This window comes from Pantherophis guttatus, chromosome 6 (assembly GCF_059756535.1).
Source record: "Pantherophis guttatus breed Tessera chromosome 6, ASM5975653v1, whole genome shotgun sequence".
Taxonomy (NCBI): domain Eukaryota; kingdom Metazoa; phylum Chordata; class Lepidosauria; order Squamata; family Colubridae; genus Pantherophis; species Pantherophis guttatus.
In genome coordinates this window covers 41070914-41084643 of record NC_142068.1, presented here as the reverse complement: position 1 = coordinate 41084643, position 13730 = coordinate 41070914, and the positions used below count along the sequence as shown (strand labels likewise).

Below are 13730 nucleotides of genomic sequence, written 5' to 3'. Positions count from 1 at the left end.
GGGATAGCATTTGTGTAGACAAGCAACGAAAACCCTCAAAGCAGCCGAGATGAACTTTCCACAGACTGGAACTGCCTCAATGCCTCTCTTCACATCATCAATGCTTTCCATGATGCTATAACAAATAACTCTTGTTATCCTGAGAAATTGTGGAGTTTGATAACTTTTGACATGAACTCTATTAGTTGTTTAGTGAAGTTTAGTCTTCATTTGTTACAACATGAGCAACTGAACAAACCAGCCTTTTCCATCCCCAGCATGGTAAGAAAACTGCTTCAATACTAGTTCGTCCAATAACTTTGCTATAATCTTCATAGTACTTCTCATTCTGCTCTATTCTTTATATCCAGGTCCTGAGAAGTGCACTATTGTCTCAAATATATTCTCTCTTTTTTTTCCCCTTGACCCCTTCCCCAAATCTACTACTGTTTAATTCAAATTCTCATAATTTCTTAATTCTCCATGAAATGAAGTTTTCCAATCAGGTATGTCGTGAGAATTGGCACCCATCTTATTGGATTGAAGATGATTTGAGATGCAAGAGGTTATGTGTTAGATGCCTTGCATGCCAGTGTCATATTAACGTATGTCAGACCATGTGCATACTTCGCATTTTCAACTTCCCTTTTTCTCCCAAAATAAGACATTCCCTATAATAAGCCCAATTGGGCTTTTGAGCGCATGGCAATAAGGCCAAGTGCTTATTTCAGAGTTCAAAAAAATATGACAGAGTCTTATTTTTGGGGAAACACAGTAGAAGGATCAGATTGCAGTAATGGAAACACCAATTTTTAAGATAACAGAGAACTGCAGACTATTTTCAATTAAGAAATCAAATAATTGAATTCTGAACAAAGGCAGCATCTTAAATTCTAATGTCTCTTCTAATATGAAAATTTATATAGTTATACACTAACATATATAAGCTATCCTGCCTCCTGTCTTTTATTCAGCACTACTTAGCACGGATATTCTCAATGAACAATCAGGTATGAATAAGACTGGAATTTAAAAACCCGTTAACCTATCACATCTTGCAGATCTGAGGCCAGCCTCTAACAAAAAACACAATTTATGGATAAACACAGTTGATTCAGTGCGTGTTTTAATTATTTCTACAGGATAGAAAGCAATGCCACGGACAAACATGCAATATAGGGCACTGGATTCACAGAAATGCATCAGAAAGGTACAGACACAACACAGTCAAGAGCTGTGCCGCCATCACAGACCAGCCAGGGATAGTGAATTAAACACATGAGCCAGATAGAATGAAAGGATTCTAAAGAAAGTGATGGCATACCAGCAACTCCTGCTGAGCACTCAGAAATGCTACTCTTTCCTAGTCGGCATGAACTACCTCAAGTGAGGGAGGGATAGGAAGAAAGAGGACCTCTCCTAATGTTTGCTGCTCTATTGCAAGCAAGTTTCTTCTGCCAAGAAGGATCTTTGCTGTGTGTCAATAGTGATGGCAATAGGAATTCTTGGTTGTTTGAGAATTTTTCCCAAGGAGACATTTTGGGAAACTATTTTCTCCAAATTACAGGAAGGCCCTTTCTGAAAACTTGCATTCTTCATGGCACCAGGCCAATAAGAATCTAAAAGTAGCACACTGTCCATTGGCAAGCAGTACACAATTCTTCTAAGTAGTGTAGGAATGTTTTAAAAATCCTGTGAAATAGGAACAAATTCTGTCCGGCATTACACACCCTCTACTTCATGGGGCAAAGAGGCTTGAGGAAGGATAAGTGAACCTATCCATGCTCCTCAGTGGGCAAGAAAGAATGAAAGAACCTGTGTGGGTATGGAGTAATTCTGCAACAAAGGCAGGGTGTCTTCTGGCCACACTCTTGTTGGCTCACAGTGGCATCAGCTTTGCACTCGAAAGGCATGAGAAGGCCAGAAAGGGAGAGAACTACATAGAATTGATCAGAGACATGGCTAACGGAAGACTTGCTAGAATCCCTTCTCGATACTGAGTGTACGCCGAGTGACGTGCTCCATCTTTCCAGACACATATTCAGTTAGACTGATCTGGTAGTGGGCCAGCATCTTCAGCATAAGGCGTAAATTCAGCCACCACTGCTCCTTAGGAAGCCTGTGTCTGCAAAAAACAAACAAACTCTGAATGAATACCAGTCTGGCACAGGTGGTGCAACCACAAAGCGGCTCTGAATATATGCATACCATGTTTCTATCAAACAATCTCATGATATCTAAGTCATGGGCACAGCTACCAGTTAGATCTGTACATTTCCTCACTCAAGAGAAAAGTAGATATATAATAGTCAAGAAGTACCACAGCTCACTTTTAGATCCAATATATGTAGTACGGTTCTGAAAAGATCTTCAAAAGGAATAATTATGTATCATGTCTAGATCAGCAGACATAGAGGAAATCCAACTAATTGACCAATGCATGAACAAATTATCTGACATTCTATATGCCATAATTTCAAGCATATCAGCGTTCCTTCCTCAGAATTTTGGTGATACTCCACCCATACACTTACTCAAAATCGGTGACCTTTTTAAGCTCTGTCACAGGACTAAAGGACACAGTCTTCCTACGCAGGCCAATGACACAAGCAGATTCTGCAGAATTGGCAAATACTCGGCCTAGAGAAACAGAGTATCTTTACTTGTAATGCAAGAAAAGCATCTCATTACATAAATGTCTTGGTTTTACATGAGGTAATTCTGGATATTGCAACAACTACCAAATGACTGAATGCTTCCTAAACTATTGTACTGACGAATTTCAAGGAAAATAATTATATAATTTACCCATTGAAAACCAGCTTCATGATAATCGTTCTGATAAGAATGATTAATCAATAGCTTTGTTTGAAAGCAAGTGTTTCCACAAAATAATTTTCAAGGTGATTAGCAGTATACAGAACAGAAGTGATGGGCAGGGATAGGCAACATGAACAAAGCAAGGAACTGTAAATACTGAAATACACCCAATCTATATGCCATAAATCTGGATGTACTTCAAGTCCGTCAAAGAATATTGTAAATGATAGAGTTCAAGATTTGATTAAGTTCTTCATTCTCTTAATTGGAAGTAAGTGGGCAGGCTGTTGCTGGAAATCTCTCTTAGCAAGTAGATGGCTGAGAATCAGAGCAACCAACCGCAGATAGGTTGCCTCATAATATAACAGCAACACATCCCCTAGAGTAACCATTTGATCGTTCTCCTTCAGTGCCCTGCTACTCTTCTAATTAGAAACAAAAACTAAGAAGCAGGCCACTGGGAGCATGTTATTTGTTGTGTATTGTTTCACCTCCTTCTGCCAACAAACTCTGAGCACCTTCTCTTGTTACAGGATGCAATGGCATCAACATCTTCTATCACTGAGATGATAATTATGACCCACCTTTGCGGTACACATCCTTCAACTTTTCTGACATCCATAGAACAGCTTTCACACCCAGCTTGGTACCATAGTTGCGGTCAAAGGGGGTTGGAGCACCTCCCTAGAGATAGGAAAGTGAAAGTAGAGCCAAAAGAGCCAATCTGTTGTAGGAAGAAGCTGAGCTGATGTATAATTGGCCGGAACCATTTAACTCAGAAGCCATTTTGCAAATATATTCTACAAAAGTGGGAAATGGTTAAAAGCAGCAAGGTCTAGGCAGGTGCAAGATGGGAAATATCTATTAATTCTACAGCCCTGAACTGAGGAAGCTCTTACCAAATATGTATTTTCTTGATGACAATGGACACCAATTGTTAATAAATTGTGGAAGGCCTGGAATGAGAGTATGTCACTCCTGATCCTGCTTGATCTCACAGCAGCCTTCAGTGTCATGGATCATGGTATCCTTCTGGATTGCCCATGAAGGCCTGGGATGGGGTTACTGCTTAGACTATGTTCTACTCCTTCTTGAGTAAATGGTTCCATTTGATAATTGCAGGTGTTCAATAATTATGGCTTATATTGCATTTTTAACATCATCATATAAATAGCAGTGTAATCTTCTCAGATTTATTTTTACTGGAATGGTAGGTAAATGCAAAAGGACATTTTAAATCAAATAACGTCTGCAGTTATTCTCTCCACTAAAAGTTTTAATCAATTAAGCCTATGCCTCCTCAAAATGCATAGACATAGGTACTTGCATAATGCAATCTCATGAACTTCAGCTCTACATACCTGTTGGAGATGGCCCAAAACATTGATTCTGCAATCAAATATTCCTTTCCCCTCTGAGGAGTATAAGTTGTACAGGAATTCAGTGGTGTAATGTTCATGGCATTTCTCATTGCTAAAAAAAAAAGAAAGATAATGTAAGCAACTACAATTGCATCTTTTGAAGAAAAGGCAATATAGAAAATATTGTCTGGAAAATAATTAATGATGTTAACTTCTGAATGTTAAATTTGTCTGTAGCAAGTTTGGTGTATTTTTGCCTCTTTCTTTTAGTATATCTATGAATATTTCTGACTTTTTAATTCATAAGAAAGGTATCTGGTGCATGTTTCCCCTCTTCCTAAACAAGAAAACGCAGGGCATTTGTTTGAAAGTGGTACTGAATACATGGAACATCAGCAGAATGATTAATTCTTAACTTTCTGAAGACAAGTAAATTTTCATTTCATTGCTTGTTTTGTATTTTTTATAAATTGCTTTATACTGCACTTTTTTGGGGGGATATACATGTAATATATAGTAAGTTACAATATTTTAAATGCTGACATTTGTGTGAATGTCAGGGAAGGCAAAGGCTTTAGAAAGAATCATTTACGAACCACAAAACATAAAGAATTAATCATTATTAAATTTTTACCCCATCAACAATATATAAGGAACTGAGGAGGAACTGGCTAGTGGCATCTTCCAATTTGATGTTCGTTAGCTGTACTGGCCTGCAAGCATCATCATCTCTACCAGGTATATGATGGGACTTTTAATCCAGCACATTTACAGGAAGGGTGGGATAACAGCAAGCCCTTATTTAGCAACCATAATTGGGACTAGCAGCTCTGTTATTAAGTGGTCAGTAAGTGGAAAATCATCTGACCACCACTATGCTTATGATTTTACTAGTTTTCATTTTTCTCCACTCCTCCACCCTTTGGAATCGTCACCCCAGTGCTGGGATAATTAGCAAAAAGAGAATGGGGAATGCACATCAAAAGGAATAGGGTGGTACAGAGCTTCAAATGCACAGGGAAAACAGCTAGTGTACTCCCCATTGTGTGCGGGCAAAGTTAGTTGCAAAGTTATTTTTTCATCACTTGTTTTGACTTCAAATGGTTGCTGAAAGAGGCAGTTGGTAAGCGAGGTCCACTTGAATATTATTAATAAAACAAACCACTGAATATCAACAATGCAATCTACATTAGCTTTTGCACTTGAGAAATTCTTTTTTCTCTGCAGCCTACTAGATACCTACAGCTCAAAGCCAATTTCTCAGGTTTGAAAATTATTAATTTCTCTACAACATTTCAGAGGCTACAATGATTTCCGTTTTGTTGAATCATCGTTCAGCTATGATTCAACAGAAAGGAGGTCATTCTACACTGCACTTACTCCCTTAAAGAGCTCTTGACTTACAATACATTAAAAAAAGGTAAAAAATTCCCACTCTTCCAATGTTATGTTGCAATAGGAATGTTCATCTTCTTTGACAATTCAAAGGACAACATGTCCTTGTTAAAATATTTCTATGACTTACCGGAGTACCAGACCTCTCTGAATGTCCGTTTTCATTTTGTCAGTCAAATGTTCAACATTCGCCTGGCAAGATAAAAATTACAATAGTTTTTATTGGAACATTTTTTTGCTGATAAGAGTAAAAGAAGTTATTTAGACAAAAGGAGGAGGAAATGACATTTCTGAGCTACATAGAACAAGATTAGATAATAAATGCTTTGTTTCTGTTGGACAGAATGACTAGTTATCAGTGCAACAACTATCTCACAAGTACAGATCTACCAAAAAAGTTAAAGAGAGAAATTTAAGAAACTCAGATCTTGTTTGTATCTTTGTTCTGAGAATCCAGGAGCCTCACCTCTCATATATCACTAAGAACATAAGCTACAATGACAACTATGGAATTCTTAACTAAATAAATCTAGTGCCGATGTTTTTGGCTTACATGGCCCTAATTCAGAATAAATGATGAAATAATCAAAGTGACAGAAGCACTGACGAATGGATCATATCTTGTTTTTCTATACAATTATGATCTCTAATCACAGATTTATCACAAAAACAATATGGTTTCATTCACATATAACTATTACCTGGGATATAAAATGCCTCACAGGCTTAAATAATATAAATTCCATTGATTTTAATCACAGATTTTAATGGCCATGTTGCCATGTTGATGCTAGATTAATATGTTGTTGCCATGTTGATGTTAGTATGTTCAAGTATGTGTCAACTAATAGGGGTAGACACAATCATTTAAGTCAGTTTAGACAAGGATGTTAAAGAATTAGAGAAGGAATTTAAGAAGTCTGTTTCTTCTCATAGAATGCAATCGACATTGTATAGTTGGCGCCCATCTCATGATAAGGGCCTGGTGCTATGATCTGGAGTCACTGTACATATATCTAAATACATACCATTCATACAGTACAGTTGGTAATCTTTTGCTGTAGGGGGCCCCATTGTGGAATTATTTTCCCCCACAACTTTTTAATTTCCAAGATCTACAGAGATATTACCAGATTGGGGAGACATTTTTTAAAATCTCATTTTACATTTTTATCTTTTAAGTTGTGAGAGTGGTTGAAATAAGTGTAAAACAAGAACATTTAAGTCTTGCACAGGTTTAATCTGTCTGTATTCCCAGTTTTCTTTTACTGGGAAAATACACATTATACTGCCAAACATGTACTGCTGAGTATCAGGAACTGCATAGTGGGAATCACAACATGCGAAGGGCGGAAAGCGCATATATAGTTCAGAAACAGCCCAACTTGACATATGATATTCTACATTTGCACATAACGTTAACTACATAATATACAGAAACGTTTCCCTGCATTTTCATCACTTTTCATTTTCTTTACCAGCACACCTTTAAGTCATGAATGGTGAAAGGGTCTTCATAGATGTAAGCAGCATCTGCTCCCACTGCAATTCCAGTCACTGTTGACAAGTAGCCACAATAACCCCCCATAGTCTCCACAATGAAGACACGCCGTTTGGTACCTGAAGCAGACTGTTTGATGCGGTCACAGCTCTAAATGGCAAGAAATGAAAGTGGAAAAAATAACATGTTCAGGTATTGGAAGGCATTAAACAGGGACTGTGATTACAGGCTGCCAACTACACTGATACACAATTGCTTAACAAGACCAAACCTGACTTAAATCACAGGACAGCATTCCTAAACTCAACAGAAGAAACTGAGATAGATGATCTCAGTTATCATCACTACCCCCAGCAAATGTGAGGAAAAAAATAGCTTGATCTGACCAGTTATGCGTCCAATTGTCAAGGACTACCACATCTAATGTAAAGATCATTATAAAAACTTGTAAAACTGGGTCCAGCTCAATTTTTGACTATAATACTTATGGTCATTGAAATTCTGGTCGCAATTCTGGTTGAAAGTCAAGTGCTACAGTACTTGTATGCATGGCTTTGAAAAACAAAGCCTATCATTCAGTATTCTACAAAGAGTTTGAGCAGAAAAAAAAATACAGAGACATAGAATCACAGCAGGTATAATATAAAAACTGAGTGAATATCACTGAAGAATCCATTGTGTAACTAAAGAAATGCTTCTTGCCAGCTTATCTTACTAGTGTCATGCCTCCCATGCCTTTTGGACACTGAATCTGAATTCTTTGGCCCAATGCCTGAAATCTGTTTTCTTAAGGTACTTGGTTCTCTTACAGTTACCCAGCCAATACTAAGAACAAGGAAAAACTTAACTTCCTTTCCTCTTTAACCCACTGTTTCTTCCTCTTATCGAGACTGTGACTGAAACTGTGTATAAAGACAGTGGCTGTGATTTGAGAATAATTAAAGGTCTCTCAGATGATCAGGCCACTCATAATTAAGAGTGCAATTAAAGTCACTTAAAAAAGTGACTTATGACCATTTTTCACACTTATGACTATTGCAGCATCCCCATGGTCATGTGATGAAAATTCAGATGGTTGGCAACTGGCTCACATTTATGACGGTTGCAGTGTCCCAGGGTCATTTGATCACCTTTTATGACCTTCTGACAAGCAAAGTCAATGGGGAAACAAGATTCACTTAACAACTGTGTTGCTAATTTAACAACTTTAACACTTAAGAATTGTGGCAAAAATGTCGTAAAATGGGGCAAAACTCACTTAACAACTGTCTCTCTCAGCAATAGAAATTTTGGGCTCAATTGTGGTCATAAGTCGATGACTATCTGTAGATTAATCTTCTCCCTTTTTTCATAATACAGTCAAATTCATGATCAAAAGTAATTATGGACATACAATAGAAGTACTTTCTTCTCACAAGAAATAATTTATTCATGATCATAAAATAGAACAATAGTTCTTAACTTAATTGGCTTTAAATAGAAATTATAGAAACATGCCTGTCAGGCAATTTATAACATTTTTGCTACTTAAACAATTAGTAAGTGGTTGATTTACTGGAGATGAAAGATCTATGAATAGAGATACTGCAAATAACTGCACCTTGAATTGTGCAGACAGGGAGAGAAACAGGCTTCCTAAAAATAGTTATAATTAGCTTATACACTTTTAGGAAAATACTTGAAAATGTGAGGTATCTGTTGAAAGCTCATATTCCAATGAATGTCTGGACACAATGTCTACAAATCAGATTTCTGAGTCTCCATATTACGCCATATTCCTCTCCCCCCCACCCCATTTACAGAGAAGAAATAAATTGATGTAAGAATGTTTACACAACTCATTTGCCAATCTGCCCTAATTCCCTGGAATGTGCAGTTGCAATAACCCCAGCCTCACCTCCATGGCAGCATTGACCGCTGTATCAGATCCCAGGCTGAAATCAGTGCCAGGAACATTATTACTGATGGTAGCTGGTATCACGCACATGAGGATACAAAGCTCATCATACTGCCCACGAGCCTCTACCAACTGTAACACTCCTTCATATGCCTGCAAAAGGGAGAATAAATTGTAAGTCTAAGCCACAGCAGGGAGTCTAAGAACTGGAAGGCAAAGAGTGTAGGAGAAAGACAACTTTGATTTTGATTGAACTTGTTTTGAATTCTGAGCTTATATTATGCAGAAGTTAAATTTTAGAAAATTACAGTTGTTGGTAAAAAAGTAAGAGTGATTATGTAGAATAATGATTTCACCAATGTTCATTTAATTCTTGCATTCTATCCACACACTATACTAACACTGCAAATATGTCTGTTTAGAAAAGCCTTTTATAAAAAGTGTTGGGGTGGAGTGAAGTGAAGTGAGGTGAAAAGAGATAGTCTTCATTTAATATTGAAATGACTCAACCAGTTTCTATGTACCTCAAAGCCTCCAATGACCAGCAAGGCCTGGATATTAAATTTCCGAACATTTTCAGCAATCTTTTCCATGCATGTCTTTGGAAGAGTTCTGGCAAAGCAATAATAAGCAAGTTTCAAACAAAGTTTTTTCCAGTACGAATGTGCATATGGAAAAGCTATGCTCTGAAATTCTTCACAGTTATTAAGCACAGATTTATGGAAGTAATTGATGCATTGGCATTTTTCTCTACAAGAGAAAGTATGAAAAACAAAATACTGAAATAATTCAATTCCACATCAAAAAAGCAGGTGCAAGATAAGGTTCTGAATTACAAGAACAGTTCAAAAATAAATTAAATAGCGATTATTCATGGCTTTCATGGAGGCAGGAAAAGTTTGTAGAATTTATTTGAGGTCACAGGCTGACTATGTAACCCGCATATCCCCTAACTGTATGGAGAATTTTATTGGTTTTGACAGCACTAACCGTTTGGTCCCCAACATGGATCCTCCACGGCCCAACCAGCCTGCAACATCATGCCAGAACAGCTCTTTGACCTGTAAGAGCAAATAATTAAGTCTGTTGTGATTTGATCTACCGACCACAAATAAATCAAGCAACTCCAGTTTTCTGCCATACAAACTAGTGGCAGATTAATATTTTGTTGGATGAGAATTGTTAAGAACAATTCTTTAATACTTTAAACTGAAATTTTAAAACTCTAAGTGGTGCATTCAGAATTCATAAAGTTCCGAAGGAATACTGATGTCTAATTGTTCTTATATCAGAGAATGAAGACATTCAGAAGAAGGAGCTGCCTAATTGAACAAGACTTACCTGTCCTTTGCTTAAGCCTTCAAACCCATCATTCACCACATACATTGTATGACCCTGGCAAATCCCAACACGAACAGCTGATCGGACTGCTGCATTCATGCCTGCTGCTGGGGCACCTACATTCAGTATGGCAATGCTGAAATTGCTCTGGTGGAAAGGAAAGACAATTAGCAAGCCATGCAGAACTTGAAGACACTAAAGTGATGGATAAACTTTAACAGGGATGCTTTTAAAATCAAAACTTTCTCAACATTCCTCCAAGTCTTTTCAGAATTGAAGTAGGGCTCAGAAGAAGCAAGGTTGTCGCAGATATATCTTCTTCCCCCTTTTCCTACAAAGAACTTTTAAAAATGATCATACGTCATACAGGTCTTTGATGTACAACCAGTACGTCATTGGAATTTTAGTCATTGAGTGAAGGGGTTATTAAGCAAGATGCAATGTAACTATTTTGTTCAATGACCACAGTCTGGGCCAGGGGTGAAATCCAGCAGATTCTGACAGGTTCTGGAGAACCGGTAGTGGAAATTTTGAGTAGTTTGGAGAACCAGCAAATACCACCTCTGGCTGGCCCCAAAGTGGGGTGGGAATGGAGTTTTTGCAATATCCTTCCCCTAGGAGTGGGGAGGGAATGGGGATTTTGCAATATCCTTCCCCTGGAGTGGGGTGGGAATGGAGATTTTGCAGTATTTTCCCCTGCCACGCCAAGCCACACCATGCCCACCAAGCCATGCCCATAGAACCGGTAGTAAAAAAAATTGAATTTCACCACTGGTCTGGGCACTCTTGGTGGCAGATGTTAAACCATCTCCCAGGTCATTAAGCAGACAGATTTAAAGATATAAACGTTGAATAAAAACACTTTTTTTAAAAAAAAATGAAAGACCTGACTGCTGAAAATTTTACTTCCACATAGAGCTGAAATCTTCCTGGCAGGCAGTCCTTTTCATGCTCAAATGTTCCTGCAGCCAATTGAAGGATTTCAGCTCCCCTCTGTGCATAAATGGAAACTCCTTCATGGGGCTGCAGGAATGGAGTTGAAATCTTCAGGATTTCAGCACTGTTCTGCAGCCCACTGAAAGGTTTCTCCTCCTCTCTTTCTCTTGCAACCTTTCCTGCTGCTTTCCCAATTGACTTTCTGGGCAAGCTGGCAAAGAAAATTGTAAGTGGTAATTACATGATTGCGGGATACTTGGCAATTGGTTGTAAATGTGCATTGATTGCCAAGTGTCCAAAGTGTGATCATGTGACTCAGGGAGAGCAGTACAACTTTATAATGGCTGGAAGCCCTCTATGTACCTAATGTACCCTTTCCAAGGCCATCATAGCTTTGAATAGTTATAAGCTGAGGACTATCTGTAGTGCCTTTAATTCAGAAAACAGTTATTTTAACTTTTCTAGTAACAATAATAATAATATGTGGATGTGAATTAAATATTTTCTCAAATAAGAATAATGCAAATCTTGAGTTACTGTCATTGGGGAGAGGGTTATTTAAATCTATACACAAAACATAAATATTGCATTTCTATCAACATTTAGGCATGGCTAAGTGTCAGTAACATACACATATACAAGAGCATTACTACCAGTCCTCCTATCTCCAAGCACTCAGATAACTCATGGTCTTTTCTTTTCTCACCTTTTTCTGAGCTGGCTTCTGGTGTGCAAGCAGTTTATAAATATTCCAATTGTTTTCAAAGCTTCTGTAAAATAATTTTACAATCATACTGGTTACCATTTAGTTGTTGTATTTTTTTCTTTTTAAATTAGCAGTTTATTTGTTAAAACACTTAAGGAGCAAAATAAATACCGGTAGCTACATAAAAGAAGATAGTGAATAAAGAATAAAACATCAATGAATAAACAAACAGCATTTATAATTACACAGTTTAAAATTCATTATTTCATTAATGCATTAATTAATTTTATAGAATTAGTTCACTGTATCATTTTAAGAAATAACTGAACATTACTATAAATGTCTAAATGTGATATTAATATTGATATCCCGCACATTGTGTCAAAAATAGTTGCACAATCATGTAAAGGAAAAAGGAAAAAAAATAGAAAAACTAAAAATAAGATTTAAAAAAGAGAAAAATCAATGAAAACATTAAGAAACTACGTAATTCTAAATTGTTTCCCAATGTACCAGATTATTACATCAAAATATTTATAAATACTGAAATTGTTCTAATTTTTCGCTTTACATACATTCTTTTCCCCTTAAAAACTGTATTCAAGAATATCTGAGTTTGCCTTTTTATGTGATTCATGATAAAAAGGGGATAATTCTTGCTTAAATTTAATCAAACATCTGTTCTGATAGATAATGTTAACTTTGCTGTTGCGGTATATTCTCCAAAGTTTGGTTTCCAGACTGAAACTGTTAGCAAAATACCTCTTTTAGTTGCTGTATCTCATAGTCTGCCCCTCATCAACCCATAACTATTATATTTATTTTTATTATTCATATTTCTATGCCGCCCACTCTCCAAGGACTCTGGGCGGCTTACACCAAAGACAGTATACTAAATAGCATATTGCCCCCAACAATCTGGGTTCTCATTTTACCCACCTCGGAAGGATGGAAGGCTGAGTCAACCTTGAGCCAGTGAGATTTGATCCGCCGATCTGCTGAACTAGCAGTCAGCTGAAGTAGCTGCAGTACTGCACTCTAACCACTGTGCCACCTCGGCTCTTAACATGTCTTATTTGGTCATGTTAGTGGCAAATCTGAAAGATATGATTCCAAGACATCTAAAAGGTAACAGGTTTCAGACGACTAGCCAGCAGCCCTCCAAATCTAAATAGTGAGAAAGTATCTCTTTTTATCTCCTAATATTCAAGCTCAAAAATGCTTTTAAATTGTGTCATGGGATAACGTAACTGATGAACAGCAGTAGTATCTGTGTGAGGTACAAAATCATAAAACATTTATTATGATGTCATGATGCAACTTCCGCTCTCTCTGTACTGTGGTGTGAACACTAGTATACAAGACGTATACAAAACATTGTGTTACAATGTTTGTTTCATTGTTTAACCCCCCTTTCCTCCCCCAATATGTGCATGTTTGAATCTGTATTTGTAATTTCTATGCGTTTCAGCTTTTCCTTGAAAATCACTTTCACATCTTTAGTGAATGACTTCACCACCACGTTGCTGAAAAAAGTCTTTTAAGACTATATTTACATAAGCATTACCCAAGAACATTACTTATATTCTCAAAAAAAAAAAAAAAAAAAAAAGGATCTGATGATTTCTTCTCAAGACTCCCTGGCCAGCAAGGCTGTTTTAAAAGTATGGAAACAATTACTACCTGATTTTACTCAGTTTGCAATGTGTCATTTCCTTAATGACATTTTTTAAAATACTCTGGCTGATAATCATCTCAATTTTCAGTCTGATTTAGTTGCTTTAAAGATTTCTT

The 13730-nt window shown here is 37.1% G+C and overlaps 1 protein-coding gene across 1 annotated transcript in view; it reads right to left on the bottom strand.

The window, feature by feature from the left end:
- Nucleotides 1-1083: 1083 nt before the first annotated feature.
- The window catches only part of PFKL (phosphofructokinase, liver type), a 34947-nt gene continuing 22300 nt past the window's right edge, over nt 1084-13730 (bottom strand). Inside the window, exons 12-22 of the mRNA XM_034439607.3 lie at nt 11937-12000; nt 10295-10441; nt 9944-10014; nt 9478-9565; nt 8954-9106; nt 7042-7206; nt 5686-5747; nt 4161-4272; nt 3384-3483; nt 2514-2619; nt 1084-2104 (exon numbers count right to left, since the gene is read on the bottom strand). Of these exons, the coding sequence (XP_034295498.2) occupies nt 1957-2104; nt 2514-2619; nt 3384-3483; nt 4161-4272; nt 5686-5747; nt 7042-7206; nt 8954-9106; nt 9478-9565; nt 9944-10014; nt 10295-10441; nt 11937-12000 (1216 nt within the window). The 3' untranslated portion in view covers nt 1084-1956. The remainder of the gene's footprint in view (nt 2105-2513; nt 2620-3383; nt 3484-4160; nt 4273-5685; nt 5748-7041; nt 7207-8953; nt 9107-9477; nt 9566-9943; nt 10015-10294; nt 10442-11936; nt 12001-13730) is intronic.